This window comes from Pinus tabuliformis, chromosome X (assembly GCF_031772625.1).
Source record: "Pinus tabuliformis cultivar Carrire ecotype Pingquan chromosome X, CPIR1, whole genome shotgun sequence".
Classification (NCBI taxonomy): Eukaryota; Viridiplantae; Streptophyta; class Pinopsida; order Pinales; family Pinaceae; genus Pinus; species Pinus tabuliformis.
In genome coordinates, this window is record NC_142308.1 from 992,828,648 (window position 1) to 992,848,412 (window position 19,765).

At 40.1% G+C, this 19,765-nt stretch overlaps 2 protein-coding genes across 3 annotated transcripts in view; one reads left to right on the forward strand and one right to left on the reverse strand.

Annotated features, from left to right (window-relative positions):
• Positions 1-3,808: 3,808 nt before the first annotated feature.
• Positions 3,809-19,765, forward strand: part of LOC149143064 (uncharacterized) — a 51,400-nt gene continuing 35,443 nt past the window's right edge. For both annotated transcript variants that reach the window (XM_089447794.1, XM_089447793.1), the window contains exons 1-2: positions 3,809-3,844; positions 3,952-4,055. In XM_089447794.1, the coding sequence (XP_089303920.1) occupies positions 3,830-3,844; positions 3,952-4,055 (119 nt within the window). In that variant the 5' untranslated portion in view covers positions 3,809-3,829. The remainder of the gene's footprint in view (positions 3,845-3,951; positions 4,056-19,765) is intronic.
• Positions 14,076-19,404, reverse strand: LOC149143065 (zinc finger CCCH domain-containing protein 17-like). The gene is made up of 4 exons (XM_089448582.1): positions 19,285-19,404; positions 19,189-19,198; positions 18,564-18,649; positions 14,076-15,152 (listed from the first exon to the last, which is right to left on the reverse strand). The coding sequence occupies exons 1-4, from the start codon at positions 19,402-19,404 to the stop codon at positions 14,076-14,078; spliced, it is 1,293 nt and encodes a 430-aa protein (XP_089304708.1).

Here is a 19,765-nt window from a genome sequence, read left to right on the forward strand (position 1 = left end):
GGTCTGTCATTGGAGCATAATTCATGAATGTTCTTTCCGAATGTTTCTCAGTGTATTTTTAAACCCTTCTTTGTACCACAAGTTTTTTTTCATATGTTCATGTTCATTCAAAGGAGCGTGGTTTATGCGGAAGCTTTGTTAGACTCGGAAATATTATATTTATAGACTGAATCAGCATTTTTGGGTTGACAGTAATTGCAGCTCAGATTGAAGTAATTCAGTGAGAAAACATTGATTATGCATGAGTTTCTGCAATTGACTCAACGAGCTTTCTTGTTCGATGACTATTGTTTGAACATATTGATACAGATATTAATGGAAAGCAAGAATCTGTAAGGAATTTGTGTTTTATTTTTTATGGACTTACTGGGGAGAGATCTTTCCTTTGAAAGTAGTAAGGTTACACATTTTGGATGTCAGCTTAATAGTTGGTTTCATTTATTCCTTTGGTCGGTTGCTATTTACAAGACTCTGCATTGCTTATAGCGCTTGTAACTATCTGCGAATGCACGAGTTGTGAGAATAATGCAGAAATAGATTTAGTTATGAGTGGTTGAACTGAATTAGTTGTAGGTGGTTGAACAGAATTAGTTATGAGTGGTTAGGTATTATTCCTATATAAGTGTGATGTAATTGAACAAATAGATTAATGAAGTTTGTGAGTTTTCTGTTTTAATTTGGTATCGGAGCTCAGGGTTTGAGCTTGGGTGAGAGCGCAGGTGAGGAAGGCCGAGTGGTGTTTGCGTGAGGCCGGATCTGCTGTTGAAGAGTGAACTTGTTTGTGCCACCTGCGAAGCTGTGGAACCGAGTGTTTTGTCTGTTGCTGCTGGAGATGCCAAGACCCCTATCAAGAACCGTTGAGTGCCGTGGATCGTGAGCAAAACCTGTTGCTGCGTGGACTGTAGATCTGTTGAGATCATTGCTGATCTTGTCCAGAACCGGCCAGAGGGCGTCGCTGTTGTGCGTATGTGCTGCCAAGACCCCTGTCAAGAACTCGGGTAGCAGTTGCTGTTGTGCGTATGTGCTGCCAAGACCCCTGTCAAGAACTCGGGTAGCAGTTGCTGTTGTGCGTATCAAGAACCCTGAGAAAGGATAAAGTTCTGGAGTTGTGAACTGTGGCACTATCAAGAGCTTGGGCACTAAGGAGGTGATGATGCCTCAAGAAGACCTTTAGTCTTGCTGTGAGACGCGAGTTGAGGATTTCTCGCCAGGGTTTTAGTTGTCTGCAGGCTAAATATCGTGACAGAGATTAGTGCCTGTGAAGGGCTTAGATCCGCTTTGCAGATCTGCGCAGATTAGTTAAAATGATTTGTAAAAAAAGGTCCAACGAATTTTGGATCTAATAGCGAAGGCATTTTGGCTGTGTGTGTGAGTGAGACTCTAGATATCAAGTGAGAAATTTGACTGTGAGAGTTTTATGTCACCAGTAGGAAACTGTGTACCGCGTCGTTGTCCAGAACGCTGTCGAGAAGGCGACAGTGACCGTCGAGGAGCAAGGGAGACTTATTAAATTGTGAGTTGTTGCGTCAGCGGTGCAGAGGTGAAGACCCTTGGTATGATCGACGAGGAGGCCGGTGCAGTGCCGCAGTGGTGTGAGCAGTGGTGTGCTGTCGAGAACGAGACAGTGCTGGTGTTTCTTTGATCCGGCTGTCAAGAACCGTTTGCTGGAGTTTCTTTGATTTTCTTGAAACCTGTGTGTCTTTGTTATAGTTTCCGTCCGTCGAGAAGCAAGACCATCGTTGGCGCTGTCCAGAACTGTAGCGAGACAGGAAATTTCTTTTGAATCGAACGTTGTGAGTGGGTCGAGGTTTTTAAACTGAAGAACGATTGCGTGGAGTGCTGCATTGCGTGGAGTGCTGCGTGGAGTGCGTCCAGAAAGGCTGCGTGGAGTCCCTGTCCAGAACGTTGCCTGGTGCTGTCGAAGACTGTCGAGAATCGTTTGCTGGTGTTTTTTTTTTTTGCAAGCTTACCGTGGTCATATTCTTTTTCAGTCGGCCCGGTTTTCTTTGTTTTGTTGCAAAAATCGTGTAAGTGGGTCTTGTTCAAGAGAGGGCCAAGGAGAGCAGAGAGAGGCAGTAGAAAAGGCGTTTTGTTTGAAGTGTGATAAAGCTAACTGATATGTCTATTATTTTAGACTTTTTTGACAATGATCTTTTTAATGATCATTTTCTCATGAACTCATTTGGGATTAACAGTGTTTTTGAGTCCATTGACAAAGAGTTTCATGTTGTTGAAGATCATGTCCCTGAAGAAATCACTCATGTTGTTGAGGATCACACTGTTGAAGCAATCACTGAGATTAAAACTTGCCCGGTTGTTAGAAGTTTTATTGGATCTACTTTCAAGATGACTCCTACTTTGGAGGATACTACCATGGATGTTCTTCGAAGGCCGCTCATGTTCAAAGATGACTGCATTTTGGTGACTCCTTCTTTGGTTCCTCATGGAAAGTGGGGAGAACATGAATTAAATTACCTCGTTCGAGATCTTGCATTGCCTCTCAATCCAAAAGAGGTTGTTGACGTTAAGTATGTAAGCAAGGAGCAAAGGAATTTCATAAGGAAACCCAAAAAGGTGAAGATAAAACTGCACCAGCAATGGAAAAGGAACAAGCATGGACCTTTTAATAAGAAGGCAAAAATGAAATGTTTTGTTGTAAGCCTAGCTGAGACTTAGACCAGCAGGCAAGTTAAAGTTTAAGTCGTCATGATTAAGAATATAGTTTCTTGTATATCGTGCTATAGTATATATTTGTTATATAGTTGGAATTAAGGGGGAGTGGTAGAAAGGTATTATTCCAACTACCCTCTGTTAATGCAGTAGCTAGATCAATCTAGCTAGATCAATCTAGAGAATACAACAGATGTTCAAAGTACAAGTTCTAGAAGTCAGTTAGGTATTGTAGAAAATCCATTTCTCCATTAAGGGAGGATGTGAGAATAATGCAGAAATAGATTTAGTTATGAGTGGTTGAACTGAATTAGTTGTAGGTGGTTGAACAGAATTAGTTATGAGTGGTTAGGTGTTATTCCTATATAAGTGTGATGTAATTGAACAAATAGATTAATGAAGTTTGTGAGTTTTCTGTTTTAAGTCGAGTTCTAGCTGCCTTTTAATAACATGGATTTTAGCTCCTTCAATTACATTTTAGCTCCTTAAGTCTATCGTCAAATCAATTCATTTGTGTTTAGCTGAAGACAACATTAGTTATGACGATATTTGGGTGCTCGGTAAAGTTGATATTTAGACTAATTCGGTTTTTGCATTATAGTTCTGGTCTGGTTAAATGGCTGAAACTTTGTTTTCATTCCATCTTCAATTTTAATTTTTGCCTGTGACATCTGAGCTCCATTACGATCTATGGTGTGGTACAATTATATTCAATTCTTCAATACTGGCACTAACTTGCAACTTTCTTTGCTTGTGTTTTCGCAGGGCTTGAGAGCTTTTCTACTACTTAAAAGGTGGAACAGTAGATTATGGTGAAGAACACAGTGCCCAATATGGCCATTCGCACATCTTAACACCAGAGCAGCCATTCTCAGTACACTTAAGGGTAATTGGGTTTTGGCTCAAATAGAATGAAGCAGTAGGTAGATCAACATTGTTCTCAGCATTCTTTTTCAGAATGGGATCATGCGCTCTTTGCCAGGAATTATGAGCAAGGTAAATGAAGATAAGGATTCAGCCTTTAACTATGAAATGTCTTCCACAAAATATCTTGGTTGAAACTAGAAGCATTCATTGCTTTGATATGAATTTTTACAGGCTATTATTCTGAATGGGATGAGAAACATCCAGTGTTCAAGTTGTCAGGGTCCTGCACAATATGCTTGCTGAAAAGGTAATCCAGTCACTCATTAGTTCAGCCTAAATTTGCTTTTCCGTTGGTAGCAATGCTGGAAAGTTGAAAAATTGTGCCTTTACGGTGCTAGAATTATCTTTATGCAGACATTCCAGGGACATGATAGCACTTCCGAAGGTTGGGTGCTGAGTGTTACCTCTTTATCTGGTGCTCTCAATGGAACAACTCGTGTCTACCTGGACGGAGTGCAGTGAGTTTCTCAGAAATTGTTTGCTTGTTTGTTTTATGATTTCTTTTCAGAGTTCCCCTGTTCTTGCTTTGGAATTTCAGACTCCCAAACTATGTATTAGTATTGGGCAATGAATATATACCTAGTGGTAGAGTAATAAATGTTGTATAAGCCTGAATAGGAGTAGAGTAGACTCCCAAACTATGTATTAATATTGGGCAATGAATATATACCCTTCTGGTAGAGTAATAAATGTTGTATAAGCCTGAACAGGAGTAGAGTAATAGATGCTATACATAATTTATTACTCTTCTGCTGGGTCCATATTGATTACCTATTGGGCTTGTATCTTGTTTCTACTGACATAATTGTTTCCATGTCACCTATTTCGATACCTGTGCTTAAACATCCTTATCTTTTGTAGTATTGTAGGCCAGAAGATGGCATGACAATCAAACACATCTCTCTGTTACAGCTGTGTCATGTGGGAGTTATTATCTATGATTGGATGGACATTGCTTGGCTGGAAAGCTACTACAACTTTGGGTTTGATTATTTTAACGTGACTTGGCAAAAGGTTGGGATTTCCAGGCTTATACAGAGTCTTGTAGGAAATGTTGGACCTTTTGCTTCAGAAGATTGGATTCTTCTAGATTTAAGTCTACAGGTCTCAGTTGAACTTAATACCAAACTCCAGACTTTTCCGAATATCCTGGATAAAGTGGTACCTGTAAAGATAACAAGAGGAATTGCTTTTATTGGATCGAGTACATATCATTAATGTGAGGGCTTTATGAAATAGATTATTTCTTAGATATTATTTCCTTTTGGTTATGAACACAAAAGATCATTAAAATGATCCTTTTATTGATAGTGGGTTTGATTATTTTAAACAATAAACCTTCTGCTAAGCTCTTTTTTATTTCTTTGTAACACAAAAGGTATTGATGACTGATGTACCTTTAGAAACAATTAATTTGTCAATAGCCAAAAGATTCCATTTTATTGAGTTCAAACCTTCTGCTAAGCTCTTTTCTATTTCTTTGTAACACAAAAGGTATTGATGACTGATGATACCTTTAGAAACAATTAATTTGTCAAGAATACCGGAATCAATGGGCCAAAAGATTCCATTTTATTGAGTTCAAAAATTAATTATAGTTCCTTTGCTTTTAAAATTGTAGAGTTGTATAAAAAGGTAGTTTGTTTTTGCTTAATTTAATTTTTTCACATGAAATTAGTGCCATTAAGTTTAAATTTCTCACATGAAATTATTTGATTAAGGATAGCTTTCCCAATTGAGATGGCGATTAAATCTTTATTTTTTCATATTGAAGTCTTTCAGATTTACAAAGCTTTATTTTAGCAATCAAAGCTAACTATTTTTAATTGCTCTCTAATGCCAACCTCTTACAAGGACTTTTTGATAGCATGCAAATCTTTGAAATTTACTTTGTTCATGGCCTTTAGGCTTGGCATCTTAAATTATGATTAGGCTTGGCATCTTTTTTCTTTTTCTTTTACATAATTCGCTGCTGTTTGTATTCAAAAAAAATTGGGGAGACTAAGCTCCATTGTTACAAGGCGATATGCATGAGAAGCAGAGTAGGGAAATATAACAAGAGGAACAAAATCCCTTTTGCTTCTATCATTCTTAACTTTTTGAAATACCGAACTAGTGTAGATTCTAACAAACTGAAACAGTAGAAGGCAGAATTTGCAAGTCATGCTTAATCAATGTTTATATGACTGATTTGGCGGGCAGTGGATTCTTCAGGATTGCCTTCAACACCTGCATTCCTTAAATTTGTTGAGCTGGTGCTAGGAGCGTTATTTTTTTCCAGGATGTACTTCAGGATGTCAATGGACTCTTGGACATGATTGCATCTGTTTGAGAGGTCATTGAACTACTCCTGAAGGGATGAAACTCTGTGAGGAAAGAGATTGAGGTCGGCCTCATGTTTCTCCTTGGTGATCTGAGCATGGGTATCGATTTTGGTGTCCAAGATCTTCTGGTGTGCTCGGATTTGCTCCAGTTCTGCCTGGAGATCAGCACAGTGCAAGCAATCTTCGCTTCTCGCCATTGAGTATAACCAGACTGATTTACCAGTGCGCAGCAAAAACAAAGGGCTGCTAATGCGTTGTTCCAAAGAGCAGGGGTCTAGACTGAAAGGGGAAAAGGGAGCTTGGTGAAGATTAACAGAAGTTAACCTGAAGAATGATGGTCGAGAGCACAATGCAGCATGGGATTGGTCAGGAGCAAACAGGGGATAGATCGAACGCAGCAAAGGGGAGATAGAGGTGAGATTCAGGACGTAGGAAAACGCAAATAAGTAAGGAGGCTCAGGCAGGGGGATAAGGTGGAGCGAAGAGGGAGTCACGGGGAATTTGAGGGATAAATCACAGGTAAGATATGAAAGAGTCAGAATTTCTTGGGGGAAGGGACCAAAGTAAGATTTTCGGATTGGATTCAGAGATATTGTGACAGTGTTATCATCATCATAAGATTCAAAGGAGATTTCTGCTGAAACAAGGACCAAATTTAGCATAAAGACATTGCGAATGACAGTGAGGAGGTACCTGATGTTGTTAGATACCTCTGCAAGTGATTTGAAGATTGATTCGCTTCTGTTCATGGCAGGTAACATTGAGATTCGATGGTGTTACATCGGAGATTGCCTATGGATTTGGAGCAGGCTCTGCTTGCACGAGAATCGGCCTCCTTGTTGAGGGAGCGAAGTACATGGAAAAAACAGACTTCTTTCATTTGCTGGGTAAGTGCTTGACATCGACTTATTGTTTGTTGCAGGATCACATTGGAGGCGTTCCGATTATATACCATCAGACTAATGATGATGGCTGAGTCTCTAAGGATCGTTGCAGTGCTTATGCCAAGTTTTTGAAGCTGAATGAGCCCTTGGTATAGTGCGAGAGCTTCAGCCCTGTTATTGGAGAGGGGGCCTAATCCCCATTCATAAGCAGATTTAATATCTCCATTGGCATTGCAAATGATTCTGCCAGCCCCGGCCATTCCTGGGTTAAATTTGGAGGCCCCATCAAAGAAAAGATAATGTGTGTTATAGTTTCTGAGCCAGATAGAAAACTCCTCGTTTTTCATTCTTATTTTCCAACTGTAATTAGAGTTGTTGCGTTGATTGCTAATGTCACTCCTACTTTGGCCACTATTACTTTTATCCAACAAATACCCTATGAAATTCCTTTCTTCGACACAGAGATCGGCGATGTCAATTTTCCCTTCACTTTTGACAGATATTGCTTCCAATGTAAGGCTCCATGCCTTGCTGCATAATTTCTTGATGTTGGTTTCTTTGTCTTTGAAGACCATACAGTTTCGTGCCAGCCATATGTTCCATAGAAGAAAGCAGGGGAGAGCATTCCAAACTCTTCTAGCAATATTGTTCTTCTTTCGTTGCCAAGGATAGTTCCTCTTCCAAAGATGCAAAACTTCAATAATGGAGTTGTGGAAACCCCAGGGGAGATGGATGTTTAGAAAAAATTCTTTCCAACACGCAGTAGCAAAGGGGCAAGCAATGAATAGGTGTTGGATGGTTTCTTCAGCTGCTTGGCAGTTTGGGTAGTGGGATGGGCCAATTATACCACATTTTTGCAGATTGTTTGAGGTGAGGACTTTCCCTTTTAGGAGGACCCAAATGAAGAATTTTATTTTTGGAAGGGTCTCTGATTTCCAAGCAATTTTCTAATGTGCCCAAATGGGCATGGGATATTCATTGCTACAGATATGTTGGTAAGCAGCTTTGACTGTGTAATTGGAGCCTGAAGGGTCCCAACAGAAGCCATCATCACTGTTTTTTTTGGTAGGGGCAATGCCATGGAGATGGGTTTGGAGATTAGCAAGACTTGCTTCAAGATCAATGGGTATTTCTGGGAAGATCCATCCTGTCCAAAGCTGTGAGTGAATGTCCCACTGAGATATCTGGTCCAAATAATGGAGCCCCATGTTGTCGAGAAAGGATAGAATCTGATGAGTTCCAGGTTTGCTGCTAATGGGCTGCTAGCCCATTATTCTATCTGCCCCAATTCTGATATTGTTGCCACCCTTGGGAACCTTGGAAATGTTTTGAGCAAGAAAGGGAATTGCTTTCTTACACAACCCCCAGATTTTAGAGCAAGCTCTGATAGGGATATCATGATCCAAGAGGCGCTGCCTTGGAGAATTAAGGTATTTGGCTTCCAGCACATTTTTCCACCAAGCGGATTGGCCACTAATGAGTCTCCACACAATCTTGCCACCAAAAGCCAGATTTAAGAGCTTTGGTGATCTGATTCCTAAACCTCCATGCCCCTGGGGTTGAATAACTTGTTTCCAATTTATAAGGTTGTATTTCTTTCTTTCATTCCCCCCCCCCCCCCCCCCCCCCCTTGCCAAAGAAAGTGACGGAGGATGGCTTCCACTTTGTGATGAAAACTGGCAGGAGCTTGCAGAAGCGTAAATTGATATAAGGGAAAAGAAGAAAGACCTGATTTAAGAAGAATTAGGCATCCCGCTGGATTAAGCCAAGAGGAGCCCCATTGATACACTTTCCTTTTTATTTTATCTATGATAGTGTCCCATACTTCAGTTTTCAGAGGACCAGCACTCACTGGCATGCCCAGATAAGAGAAATGCCCCCAGTCTAACTTGCAAGGGACCCCAAATGTGCTGGCAATGTTATGAAGAGTTTGAGCAGATGTATTCCAGCCATAGATGCAGCTCTTAAGATAGTTTACCATACCTCCGGAGTAGCTCATATATTTGTTTAAGAGGGTTTTGAATCGACAAGCTATGATATTGGAGGCTCCTCCCATTAACAGTTTGTCATCAGCAAATTGAGAATAATTTATGTTTTTGACTCCATTCCCAAATTTAATACCAGTGATAAGACCAATGTGCCAATTGTAGTCCAAAGCCTTATTGAAAGACTTAGCCATCAAGATGAACAAGTAAGGAGAAAGGGGACAACCTTGTCTGAATCCTCGAGAAAATTGAAAGGAGGGCCCTGGTCTACCATTGATGAGAGGAGAGATCCAAGGACCTGAAATGCATGCTTTGACAAGGTCAAGGAAGGGCGCAACAAATCCCATTTTCTTTAGAACAACAAAGAGGAATGAGTGCCTAACTTGGTTGAAGGCATTGGCTAAGTCCAGGTTTAAAATGAAACCTTTTTCTTTCCTGTTTGGCTGGCGTGTATATCCTCTTGGACAAAAAGAATGGAGTCAGAAATTTGTCTATTGGCCAAGAAGCCTCCTTGATTCTCAGAGATGAGCGAGGGGAGAAGAGGTTTAAGACGAGAAGCGAGGATTTTGGTCAGAATTTTATATGAGGAATTGCAAAGTGAAATGGGCCGAAATCGGGAGAAAGATGAAGGTTGATTCTCTTTAGGGAGGAGGGCAAGATGGGTGGCGTTGGTGAAACCTCCGATTTTGCACTTGCGTTGGGCCCATTTTATCATCTTAACAAGGTCTTTTTTTATTATTCCCCAGTAAGTTCTGTAGAAGCAGATGGGGAAACCATCTGGGCCAGGAGCCTTGTCTGGCTGAAGCGTCCAGATAGCTCTTTGTATTTCTTCTTCTTCAATTTCCTTGGTTAGATTTTCATTGATTTCCTCACTGATCTCCGTGGGAAGGTGTTGTAGAAGATCTGAGTAATCTTCAGCTTCTTTTGTCTCAGTTAAGAGGACGCTGTAATGTTCTGAGGCAGCCTTTTTAATAACATCTTGTGTGGTTTGGAGATTGCCTTCAGCATCGGTGATGGAGGTAACATTGTTTCTGATTTTCCTGACAGTGGCCTGCTTATGGAAGAAGGCAGAGTTTTTGTCACCTCCTTGCAGCCATAGCTGTCTTGATTTTATTCTCCATTTTTGCTCCTCCGCTCTATTGGCACGATATAGCTAGAAGTAGAGATCGCCTTCGAGTGCTTTGTATTCCTGGGAGAGCCCTCGTTCCTCTATCATGCTGTGAACTTTCTCCAATTTGCTTTTTATTTCAATTTTAACCTTCTCAGGTTCCTTGTAATAATTTTTTGCCCATTCCTTCAAGGCACTTTTGGTCCTTTTCAACTTGTTTTCCCATATGTATCCCGGTGACCCTTCTATGTGTTGACTCCATGTGAATTTGACAATCTGATCGACAATAGGAATGTTGCTCCACAGTGGACTATATTTAAATGGAATGGGCCCTAAGGGACAGTGGGCTTCGAGAACAAGAGTTGTGGGATAATGATCAGACGTTGAATAGGGGAGTACAATAGTGTTGTGGGGAAATATGCCTATGCAGGACGATCCTATCCACCTAAGGTGTGACAGTACCTTAGCAACAAACGAACACAGCTACTTCGGTTTCTTCCTTTATGAAATATGGAAGAGAGGAGATTGATAGACTTACCGTTATCTTTCGGTTGTCCCTCGATCTAGATCCTCTCCTCTTTGTGTGTCCACAGCTACTTGCCTCTTTGCTTTTGCTCCCACGAGATCACAAGAGAACAGCTACCTGTGACAAGAGAACAGCTACATGCAGCAAGAGAAGGACACAATACAAAGGCAAATATACATATTCATAAATGATTCAGGATTAGAAGTAAATCAAATACACTAATGCAAATCATACAATAAACACCAGCATATAGGAAAGAACCAAGAAGCTTTATTAATTGATAAACAAGGTTCAGGAAGAGATACAACCCATAAGGTTCCAACCCAGCATCTCCTTCCTAGCAGAATGGAATTCCTTCTTCAACCCCTTTCAAAGCATAAGCACCCAATGATCTAACCACAATCCAACAGCAATTCTTTGCAATTACAATAATCCCTCCTCCAACCTCTGGATCTCTGGGATGAGAGATCTATATATAGATATTTGTAGAGGTGTGAGTCAGCTCTGGGTTTTTTATTAGTGTCTTCTCTCTGATAGTTCTTGATGCCACTTGGAGATCTCATTGATCTCTTACTCATCCTTGGGCGATTTTGAGAGGCAAGTGTCCCATGAGAAGTTTCTAGAAGGTTCCATGATCATCCACCTCGCAAACTGTCTCCGCCACTTGTCTTTTCCTGATCAGCGCAGGTAGCCAGTGTATTTGGCTGCACTGAAACGTAATTCCCGTTTGTACCACCTGCGCTGAATGTCAAAACCCCTGTGTTGAGGTTGCACTGATCCAGTTTTGACCAATTTTGAGTAGTTTCTGGTGGAGAACTTCTGGGAGAAGCTGTAATTTGTTGACCTTGTTCCTCTAGGGGTAGGAACAACATGTTTAGGGACATTGGATCCCTTAGATTATAGACATTTCATGCTCGAGGCTGCAAGGCACAAAAATGTCTATAACAGTTGCACCCTAAAGTATGAGGCCGTTTATCGGGTGAAATGCTTTATCCAGGAGGGTTCGAAGTTCATCCATTTGCCGGGAGGAGACCTGTTGTTATCACAAAACCAGTACTAGGGGCTGCAACCAAGCAAGGCTTCATGTAACTGTTTCAGACCAGACTTTAGACTAGGAATTAGCCTTCCTAATCAGAGAGGGCTCTCTCACAGGCTTTTGATAGAAAATTAATCACAACAACAGAGGGCTAACTCTTCACACATTTATAAAAATATAACTGGCTGGACATACATCAAATTGGTCTTCATTGGGCTATGGAGTCTCTCACAGTTAATAAACCAAATCACAGTCATCTCATGGAAGCCAAGGCTCTTTGCATCATCAGAGGTTCAAACATAATTTACCTAAATCAAAGCCTGCTGAACATACAGGAAGTCAGAGCATTAAAAAATGAATTCTGAGTGATGTTCAAACATGCTTCACCAAAACCCACAGCTTGTCAAGCACACAGGAAGTCAGAGCATATAATATGAATTCTGAGGGATTGTGCCATAACAAGGCTGTAAAAAGAACATTAAGAAACTAAACCACCATCACATTTGAACAAAAAGATGCATTGAGAATCTTGGGAAGAAAAAACCCTGTTTGCCATTACTGTAACAGTCTTTACATAAGCTCTAAAAAACTCTGTTTTTGTATCAACAGTCCAACCCCTATTACATTCTAATTTTCACCATATATAGGAATACATTTCTCCCTCTAGAATGAGTTCGAATCTCCTATTAACTACTCCTACATGCCTTTAACTAACTGCATTAATTACATACATGCTAAACTATAATTACATAAAGTCCTAATCAAACTAAAACAATAATTCTTTTCTCCTCGTAGACTTGATGCTTTCTTGAAAGCTTTGACAGCTGTCCTCCTTCAATTAATCTGATATGGCTGAGCTACAGGTGCAATGGATGCTGATTTAGGATGCTTAAGAGCGCTGATGGCTCATTTAATGACCAGAAGGTGTGCTCCTATTTATCGGTTTCTGTCTCCCAACATTCTCCTAAAATATAGCAGTCTGCTCCCAAATCCTTTAATAACCCCAAGTATGGAGTGATGCCAGGTTTCTAATGTGCTGTAGGTGGTCTTTGATAGACATCTGTTCCTTTTCCTCAAACCCCCGCTCACCGTGTCACACTAGCTGCTCACAGTATTACACTAGCTGCCCTGCGCTTTAAATCATCACCTACAGCAGTTTCGTAGCGTGCTACGAAACTGCTGTAGATAACCTCTATTTGTTCCGTAGCAAATAAATCTTGAGTTGGTAAATGATCTGCTTGAGAATCTGTGTTTTCTCTGGTTACTTTGACTATGATTTGAGTCACTATGAGCTCCTTTATTGTTTTGATGCTGTGGTGCAACTTCAAATCGGATCTCTGCAACCTGAGAAGTTGACTGAACCAATAACACTGTATTAACATTATTGCAACCAGGGGCCATCTTCAAAATGTCAAATACTCCAGCTAATGCTGTTGGAATGATCACAAATAAATTAAGCATTCACAAGAAAATTATGAAGCATTCTGTTCTAAGCTATCAACCCTGGTGATCTTATAAGAACCATCCAATATCCAGTCAAATTATTTTAGCATAAATCTTTGGAGTCCGAGTGCACAAAATGATATTGAATGCTGCTCACAACCGTGCATCAAACATCCAAGTTGCATCTAGTTAGAAGCTAGAGTGTTAAAACTGGAAGGGTGGTTCTGAAAAATCTCAGTTTCGTTTCACAGATATGAAACATGTATGAAGTTCAGCTACCCAATTTTACACTTTTTATCTAGCAGACTATCCCCTCTCTGGCTGGCAATTGGGATTCTGTTGAAACTAAAACCCATTGAGCTTCGATCCCTCCTATCCTTCAAAATGTTGTATCGTTCAGCAAATTTTCATCTTCCTCACAAACAATTCTTCTATCTCTGCCATAGTATAACGATACAGAAGACACTGCTGACCGGGGTTGCATTTCACAAAGTCATTCTTGTATGTTGTAGACAGACAAAAGCACCTGGTGTTAACTGCACACAACCACAGAAAGATGTAAAAATATCAACATATAATACATTCTGGATCCTCCTCAGTACCGCCAACATGTTCAGGATACTTTTAAATTCACATCTTCTGCGCAATTCAATCTACAATTGAAACCCTTGCTGTTGTAATTTGAACTCTGAGATATACTCTGAACCTTCTCCTTCCGGGCACTATTATGTAAATCTGACATTGATGCTCTCTGCGCGCCTCAGGCAACCCAAAAACACAATAACAGAAACCGAAACATGATAATGGAAACAGAAATCTTCATATCCCCCGTTGTTTTCGAATCACGCATAAATACTAGCCCTTGAATGTCTCCTTTCACTCCATCAGCTATTAAAATCTACTTTATAATCTCCCTTTCCAGCTGTCGTTGTGATTCTGGTGATTTTGCTAATGTATATGGCCATCTGAAGCGCCACATCTCAATCCGGGTGTCAATAATAGTGGCGACCTTGTGGCAATCAAACCCTCATAAAAGCCACTTGACATTTGGCGGTTAATCACTACATTTCGATAAAGAAAATTCTAAGACTGAAATTGTCAAACAGTTAATGCGCATTCCCCATGGCAATATAGAGCATCCAACAGCACCTCATGATCAAATGCGCCGCCTTCTAAGAGACCACGAATTCTGTATTTCTGAATATCGACAATAATGCCAAACTGGATTTGATTCGGGCTCCAACTTCAATAACCGTCTTATGGTGCTCTCGACCTCCCTCATTCACCGGTACCATGATATGCTCCATTCCATCACCAGTGAAAAATAATCCACCAGGTCCAAGCTGAAGTGCTCGCACTTCATTTCTTGAGAATACTCTACCTCGTTCATGAAACGATGGCAAGTCATAAAGGCGCACACTCTTATCATTGCATGAACAAAGCAAAATAGGTTTGGCTTGTTCATCATTCATCATGCACAGCACAAGAACACCATGTTCTTCAATACGAGTGTAAATCTCTTCAAGAGCTATAGTTGATGTAGCAGCCCAAACCTTCACTGTGCCATCCAAAGAACACGACAAGAGAAATTGGTCCCAACAAAGAAGAGACATTACAACTGATGTGTGATTTCTCAAGGTTTGGATACATTGAAAAGTTTCCAGGTCCCAAACTTTTATTGTGTGGTCCATAGAGGCAGAGTAGAGTTTGTCTTTCTGTGAGACTAATGAGACAACAGGCAACATATGCCCTGTGAGGGAAGTTGCAGGGTCAAATGTATTGGTTGTAGGATTAAACTTCCATGCTAAAATGGTGCCATCATGTGTTCCAGCCAAAATCATTTGATCAACGATCGCCAGAGCATGCACTTGTCCATTAGGGTTGTCTAATAATAGCTCTGTCAAGTTGACGGTATTCAAAGCCTTGACAGCATTACGAAGGCCGACAAAAAGCCACGGACCTTCACTTAGAAGGCATCCAACTCCACTGTCGTCGCCTAAGGGGATATTTGTTCCCTGTCCTGTATGGCAGTCCCAGGCTATAAGCTTATTATGTCGGCCAATAGAATAGAGTTTGGCAGAGCCTAAATGCGAAAGAAAAGCAATTCCTCGAATAGGCTTGTTATCGTGGCCAACCAGCTTAGTCATGAAAGTGACATCGGAACCTCGAATAAAATGGGAGTGCAGATATCTGCAGTCGTCTTTTGCATACTTGCAATTGCCTGCAAGCCAATAACGGCATGCTTTATCCTTTTTGTTACAGGTGCACAAAGAAATCAATAGTCCACTTCAAATATCAGTTCGAGCCACATAAAGACAAAACTATCATATAAAGAAAAACAGATTCACATTGCATCCTTGGAGTGTCTGGCATAGCATCAACCTGTGTGTGAATTGTGTCCTCCTCAGCTAACACACTTTAAAAGTTTGAACTAGTGTCATCCAGAAATATGTCTAACCATTCCTTAAATGGCGCACTATCTCCACTGTTATCACTGAAAATGCTATTGTCAAAATTTTTCTAGATTAGCTTAAAGATTGGGTGTTTTCGCAGCGCCTGAATTATTTTAGCAGTTTCGCAGCGCTGCCTGTTTGCGTGGTTTCGTAAGGCTGTAAAAAGAACATTAAGAAACCAAACCACCATCACATTTGAATAAAAAGATGCATTGAGAATCTTGGGAAGAAAAAACCCTGTTTGCCATTACTGTAACAGTCTTTACATAAGCTCTAAAAAACTCTGTTTTTGTATCAACAGTCCAAATGTTAATAGTAAAACAGAGTTATTCTCTTCTCAAGATTCTCGAAGGATTGTCATGATCAAATGTAGTGATGATGTGTGGTACTTTATGTTATTTTATGGTTTTGTTGTATGCAATCACTCAGTGGCTCCACTAGGGATAGTGTGCCCTTGTGGTGCGCTAAGAACACGCAGCTCCAGTGCCTTACCCATTTGTAACAAACAAAAATTTGCTTGACAAGCATGACTGTAGGAGAAAGAAACTACTGCTACTGAAAAATAAATGCTCAGCCAACCTTGAGCTTATTTGCAATCTACCTACCTACCCTATCAGCTGCAAACTCCACTTGTAGCTCAAGCAACATGATATTTCCAATGTAGCCAATCATTCATCTTATCTGACATTTGAGTCCTTTGGTTGTGCTTGAAACAAAAATAAATCAGATACTGAAGTAACTGAGGCGGCATGAGGTGTAACTGTTCTTCCACATGAAAATATAACTGGAAGCCGCCTGAATAGTAAATCTTATCCATGTATTCAGCTATAGGGTCAAAAAACACATGGTTAGTTTGCTGATTCTCAAAACTTTCTGTATCTTTAGACAACTTATCTTCAGCCACACCAAATTTATTTGATATACTATCCAACTGCCTATCTGAATGATGCTCACAAACAATGTAATTTTCCTCACTACTATGATCATTATTTGAAGTAAGCTGCTGCAAGGAATTACAAAATTGAGCAAGCTTTTCCTCTGCCTGAGGGTCATAGAAAATTTCCTCCAATATTTCTTCTTGCTGGGTGCAATCAATTTCATCTTCATCATGATCTGAAGCCAGACCAATCTGCTGCATCTCTACATCAATATCAAAGGATGAAACATGGGTTTCACAACTAAACCCCTGCTGCTCCTCATGCGGTGCTTCATGGAGTGTTATACCTTCTTCTTGGTGCTGAAAAACATTGTCATGCAGAGCCTCTAAAATTTCTTCATCTGTAAATTCATCATCACCATAACAATCCTCCAAGTACTGAATAAGATTCAAAGAATGCCTACAGCAATCTTTGAGCAGCAACAAAGAAGGATAACATTCTTTATACATTTCACAGAACGCATCATGGAAATCAGCAAGAGAAGATAATGAATCATTTTCCAAACTTTTATACCAAGACCATGCTTCTCCTTCTAAAGTAGCCATAAACATCCTCATGAGACAATCTTCAGGGAAATGAACCTTAAGACTGCGTACATGTATGTGAAACTTAACCAAATGGAGAGCAGCATCATCCTTCTTTTCATCTTTGAATATTGGAAGATCATCCAACCAATCAACCTTTGGCATAGGATTTGGAAAACCAGGGATATGAGACCGATTCATAGGAGCATACCTGGCATTCTTTCTTGCAGTGGAATCCATCTTGAAACTTCATCAAGCTACTGATCTTCTAGCAGTGGAGTCACCTTCTAATTTATTCTTTGATGTGTGGAGTCGCCAAGGTAGTTTTGCAGCCTTGAAAATCATTTGAACTCCTGCTACCTTCAGAAATTCAATCTTAAGCTCCCGGCAGACGCACCAAAATGTTATCACAAAACCAGTACTAGGGGCTGCAACCAAGCAAGGCTTCATGTAACTGTTTCAGACCAGACTTTAGACTAGGAATTAGCCTTCCTAATCAGAGAGGGCTCTCTCACAGGCTTTTGATAGAAAATTAATCACAACAACAGAGGGCTAACTCTTCACACATTTATAAAAATATAGCTGGCTGGACATACATCAAATTGGTCTTCATTGGGCTATGGAGTCTCTCACAGTTAATAAACCAAATCACAGTCATCTCATGGAAGCCAAGGCTCTTTGCATCATCAGAGGTTCAAACATAATTTACCTAAATCAAAGCCTGCTGAACATACAGGAAGTCAGAGCATTAAAAAATGAATTCTGAGTGATGTTCAAACATGCTTCACCAAAACCCACAGCTTGTCAAGCACACAGGAAGTCAGAGCATATAATATGAATTCTGAGGGATTGTGCCATAACAAGGCTGTAAAAAGAACATTAAGAAACCAAACCACCATCACATTTGAATAATAAGATGCTTTGAGAATCTTGGGAAGAAAAAACCCTGTTTGCCATTACTGTAACAGTCTTTACATAAGCTCTAAAAAACTCTGTTTTTGTATCAACAGTCCAACCCCCATTACATTCTAATTTTCACCATATATATGAATACATTTCTCCCTCTAGAATGAGTTCGAATCTCCTATTAACTACTCCTACATGCCTTTAACTAACTGCATTAATTACATACATGCTAAACTATAATTACATAAAATCCTAATCAAACTAAAACAATAATTCTTTTCTCCTCGTAGACTTGATGCTTTCTTGAAAGCTTTGACAGCTGTCCTCCTTCAATTAATCTGATATGGCTGAGCTACAGGTGCAATGGATGCTGATTTAGGATGCTTAAGAGCGCTGATGGCTCATTTAATGACCAGAAGGTGTGCTCCTATTTATCGGTTTCTGTCTCCCAACATTCTCCTAAAATATAGCAGTCTGCTCCCAAATCCTTTAATAACCCCAAGTATGGAGTGATGCCAGGTTTCTAATGTGCTATAGGTGGTCTTTGATAGACATCTGTTCCTTTTCCTCAAACCCCCGCTCACCGTGTCACACTAGCTGCTCACAGTATTACACTAGCTGCCCTACGCTTTAAATCATCACCTACAGCAGTTTCGTAGCGTGCTACGAAACTGCTGTAGATAACCTCTATTTGTTCCGTAGCAAATAAATCTTGAGTTGGTAAATGATCTGCTTGAGAATCTGTGTTTTCTCTGGTTACTTTGACTATGATTTGAGTCACTATGAGCTCCTTTATTGTTTTGATGCTGTGGTGCAACTTCAAATCGGATCTCTGCAACCTGAGAAGTTGACTGAACCAATAACACTGTATTAACATTATTGCAACCAGGGGCCATCTTCAAAATGTCAAATACTCCAGCTAATGCTGTTGGAATGATCACAAATAAATTAAGCATTCACAAGAAAATTATGAAGCATTCTGTTCTAAGCTATCAACCCTGGTGATCTTATAAGAACCATCCAATATCTAGTCAAATTATTTTAGCATAAATCTTTGGAGTCCGAGTGCACAAAATGATATTGAATGCTGCTCACAACCGTGCATCAAACATCCAAGTTGCATCTAGTTAGAAACTAGAGTGTTAAAACTGGAAGGGTGGTTCTGAAAAATCTCAGTTTCGTTTCACAGATATGAAACATGTATGAAGTTCAGCTACCCAATTTTACACTTTTTATCTAGCAGACTATCCCCTCTCTGGCTGGCAATTGGGATTCTGTTGAAACTAAAACCCATTGAGCTTCGATCCCTCCTATCCTTCAAAATGTTGTATCGTTCAGCAAATTTTCATCTTCCTCACAAACAATTCTTCTATCTCTGCCATAGTATAACGATACAGAAGACACTGCTGACCGGGGTTGCATTTCACAAAGTCATTCTTGTATGTTGTAGACAGACAAAAGCACCTGGTGTTAACTGCACACAACCACAGAAAGATGTAAAAATATCAACATATAATACATTCTGGATCCTCCTCAGTACCGCCAACATGTTCAGGATACTTTTAAATTCACATCTTCTGCGCAATTCAATCTACAATTGAAACCCTTGCTGTTGTAATTTGAACTCTGAGATATACTTTGAACCTTCTCCTTCCGGGCACTATTATGTAAATCTGACATTGATGCTCTCTGCGCGCCTCAGGCAACCCAAAAACACAATAACAGAAACCGAAACATGATAATGGAAACAGAAATCTTCATATCCCCCGTTGTTTTCGAATCACGCATAAATACTAGCCCTTGAATGTCTCCTTTCACTCCATCAGCTATTAAAATCTACTTTATAATCTCCATTTCCAGCTGTCGTTGTGATTCTGGTGATTTTGCTAATGTATATGGCCATCTGAAGTGCCACATCTCAATCCGGGTGTCAATAATAGTGGCGACCTTGTGGCATTCAAACCCTCATAAAAGCCACTTGACATTTGGCGGTTAATCACTACATTTCGATAAAGAAAATTCTAAGACTGAAATTGTCAAA

Excerpts from the sequence above, each read along its gene's own strand:
- LOC149143065 (XM_089448582.1), bottom strand. The coding sequence starts at position 19,404 with ATGTCAGATTTACATAATAGTGCCCGGAAGGAGAAGGTTCAAAGTATA. Across the intron at positions 15,153-18,563 it reads TGGTTCAGTCAACTTCTCAG|GATAAAGCATGCCGTTATTG; the intron begins GTTGCAGAGATC and ends TGTAACAAAAAG.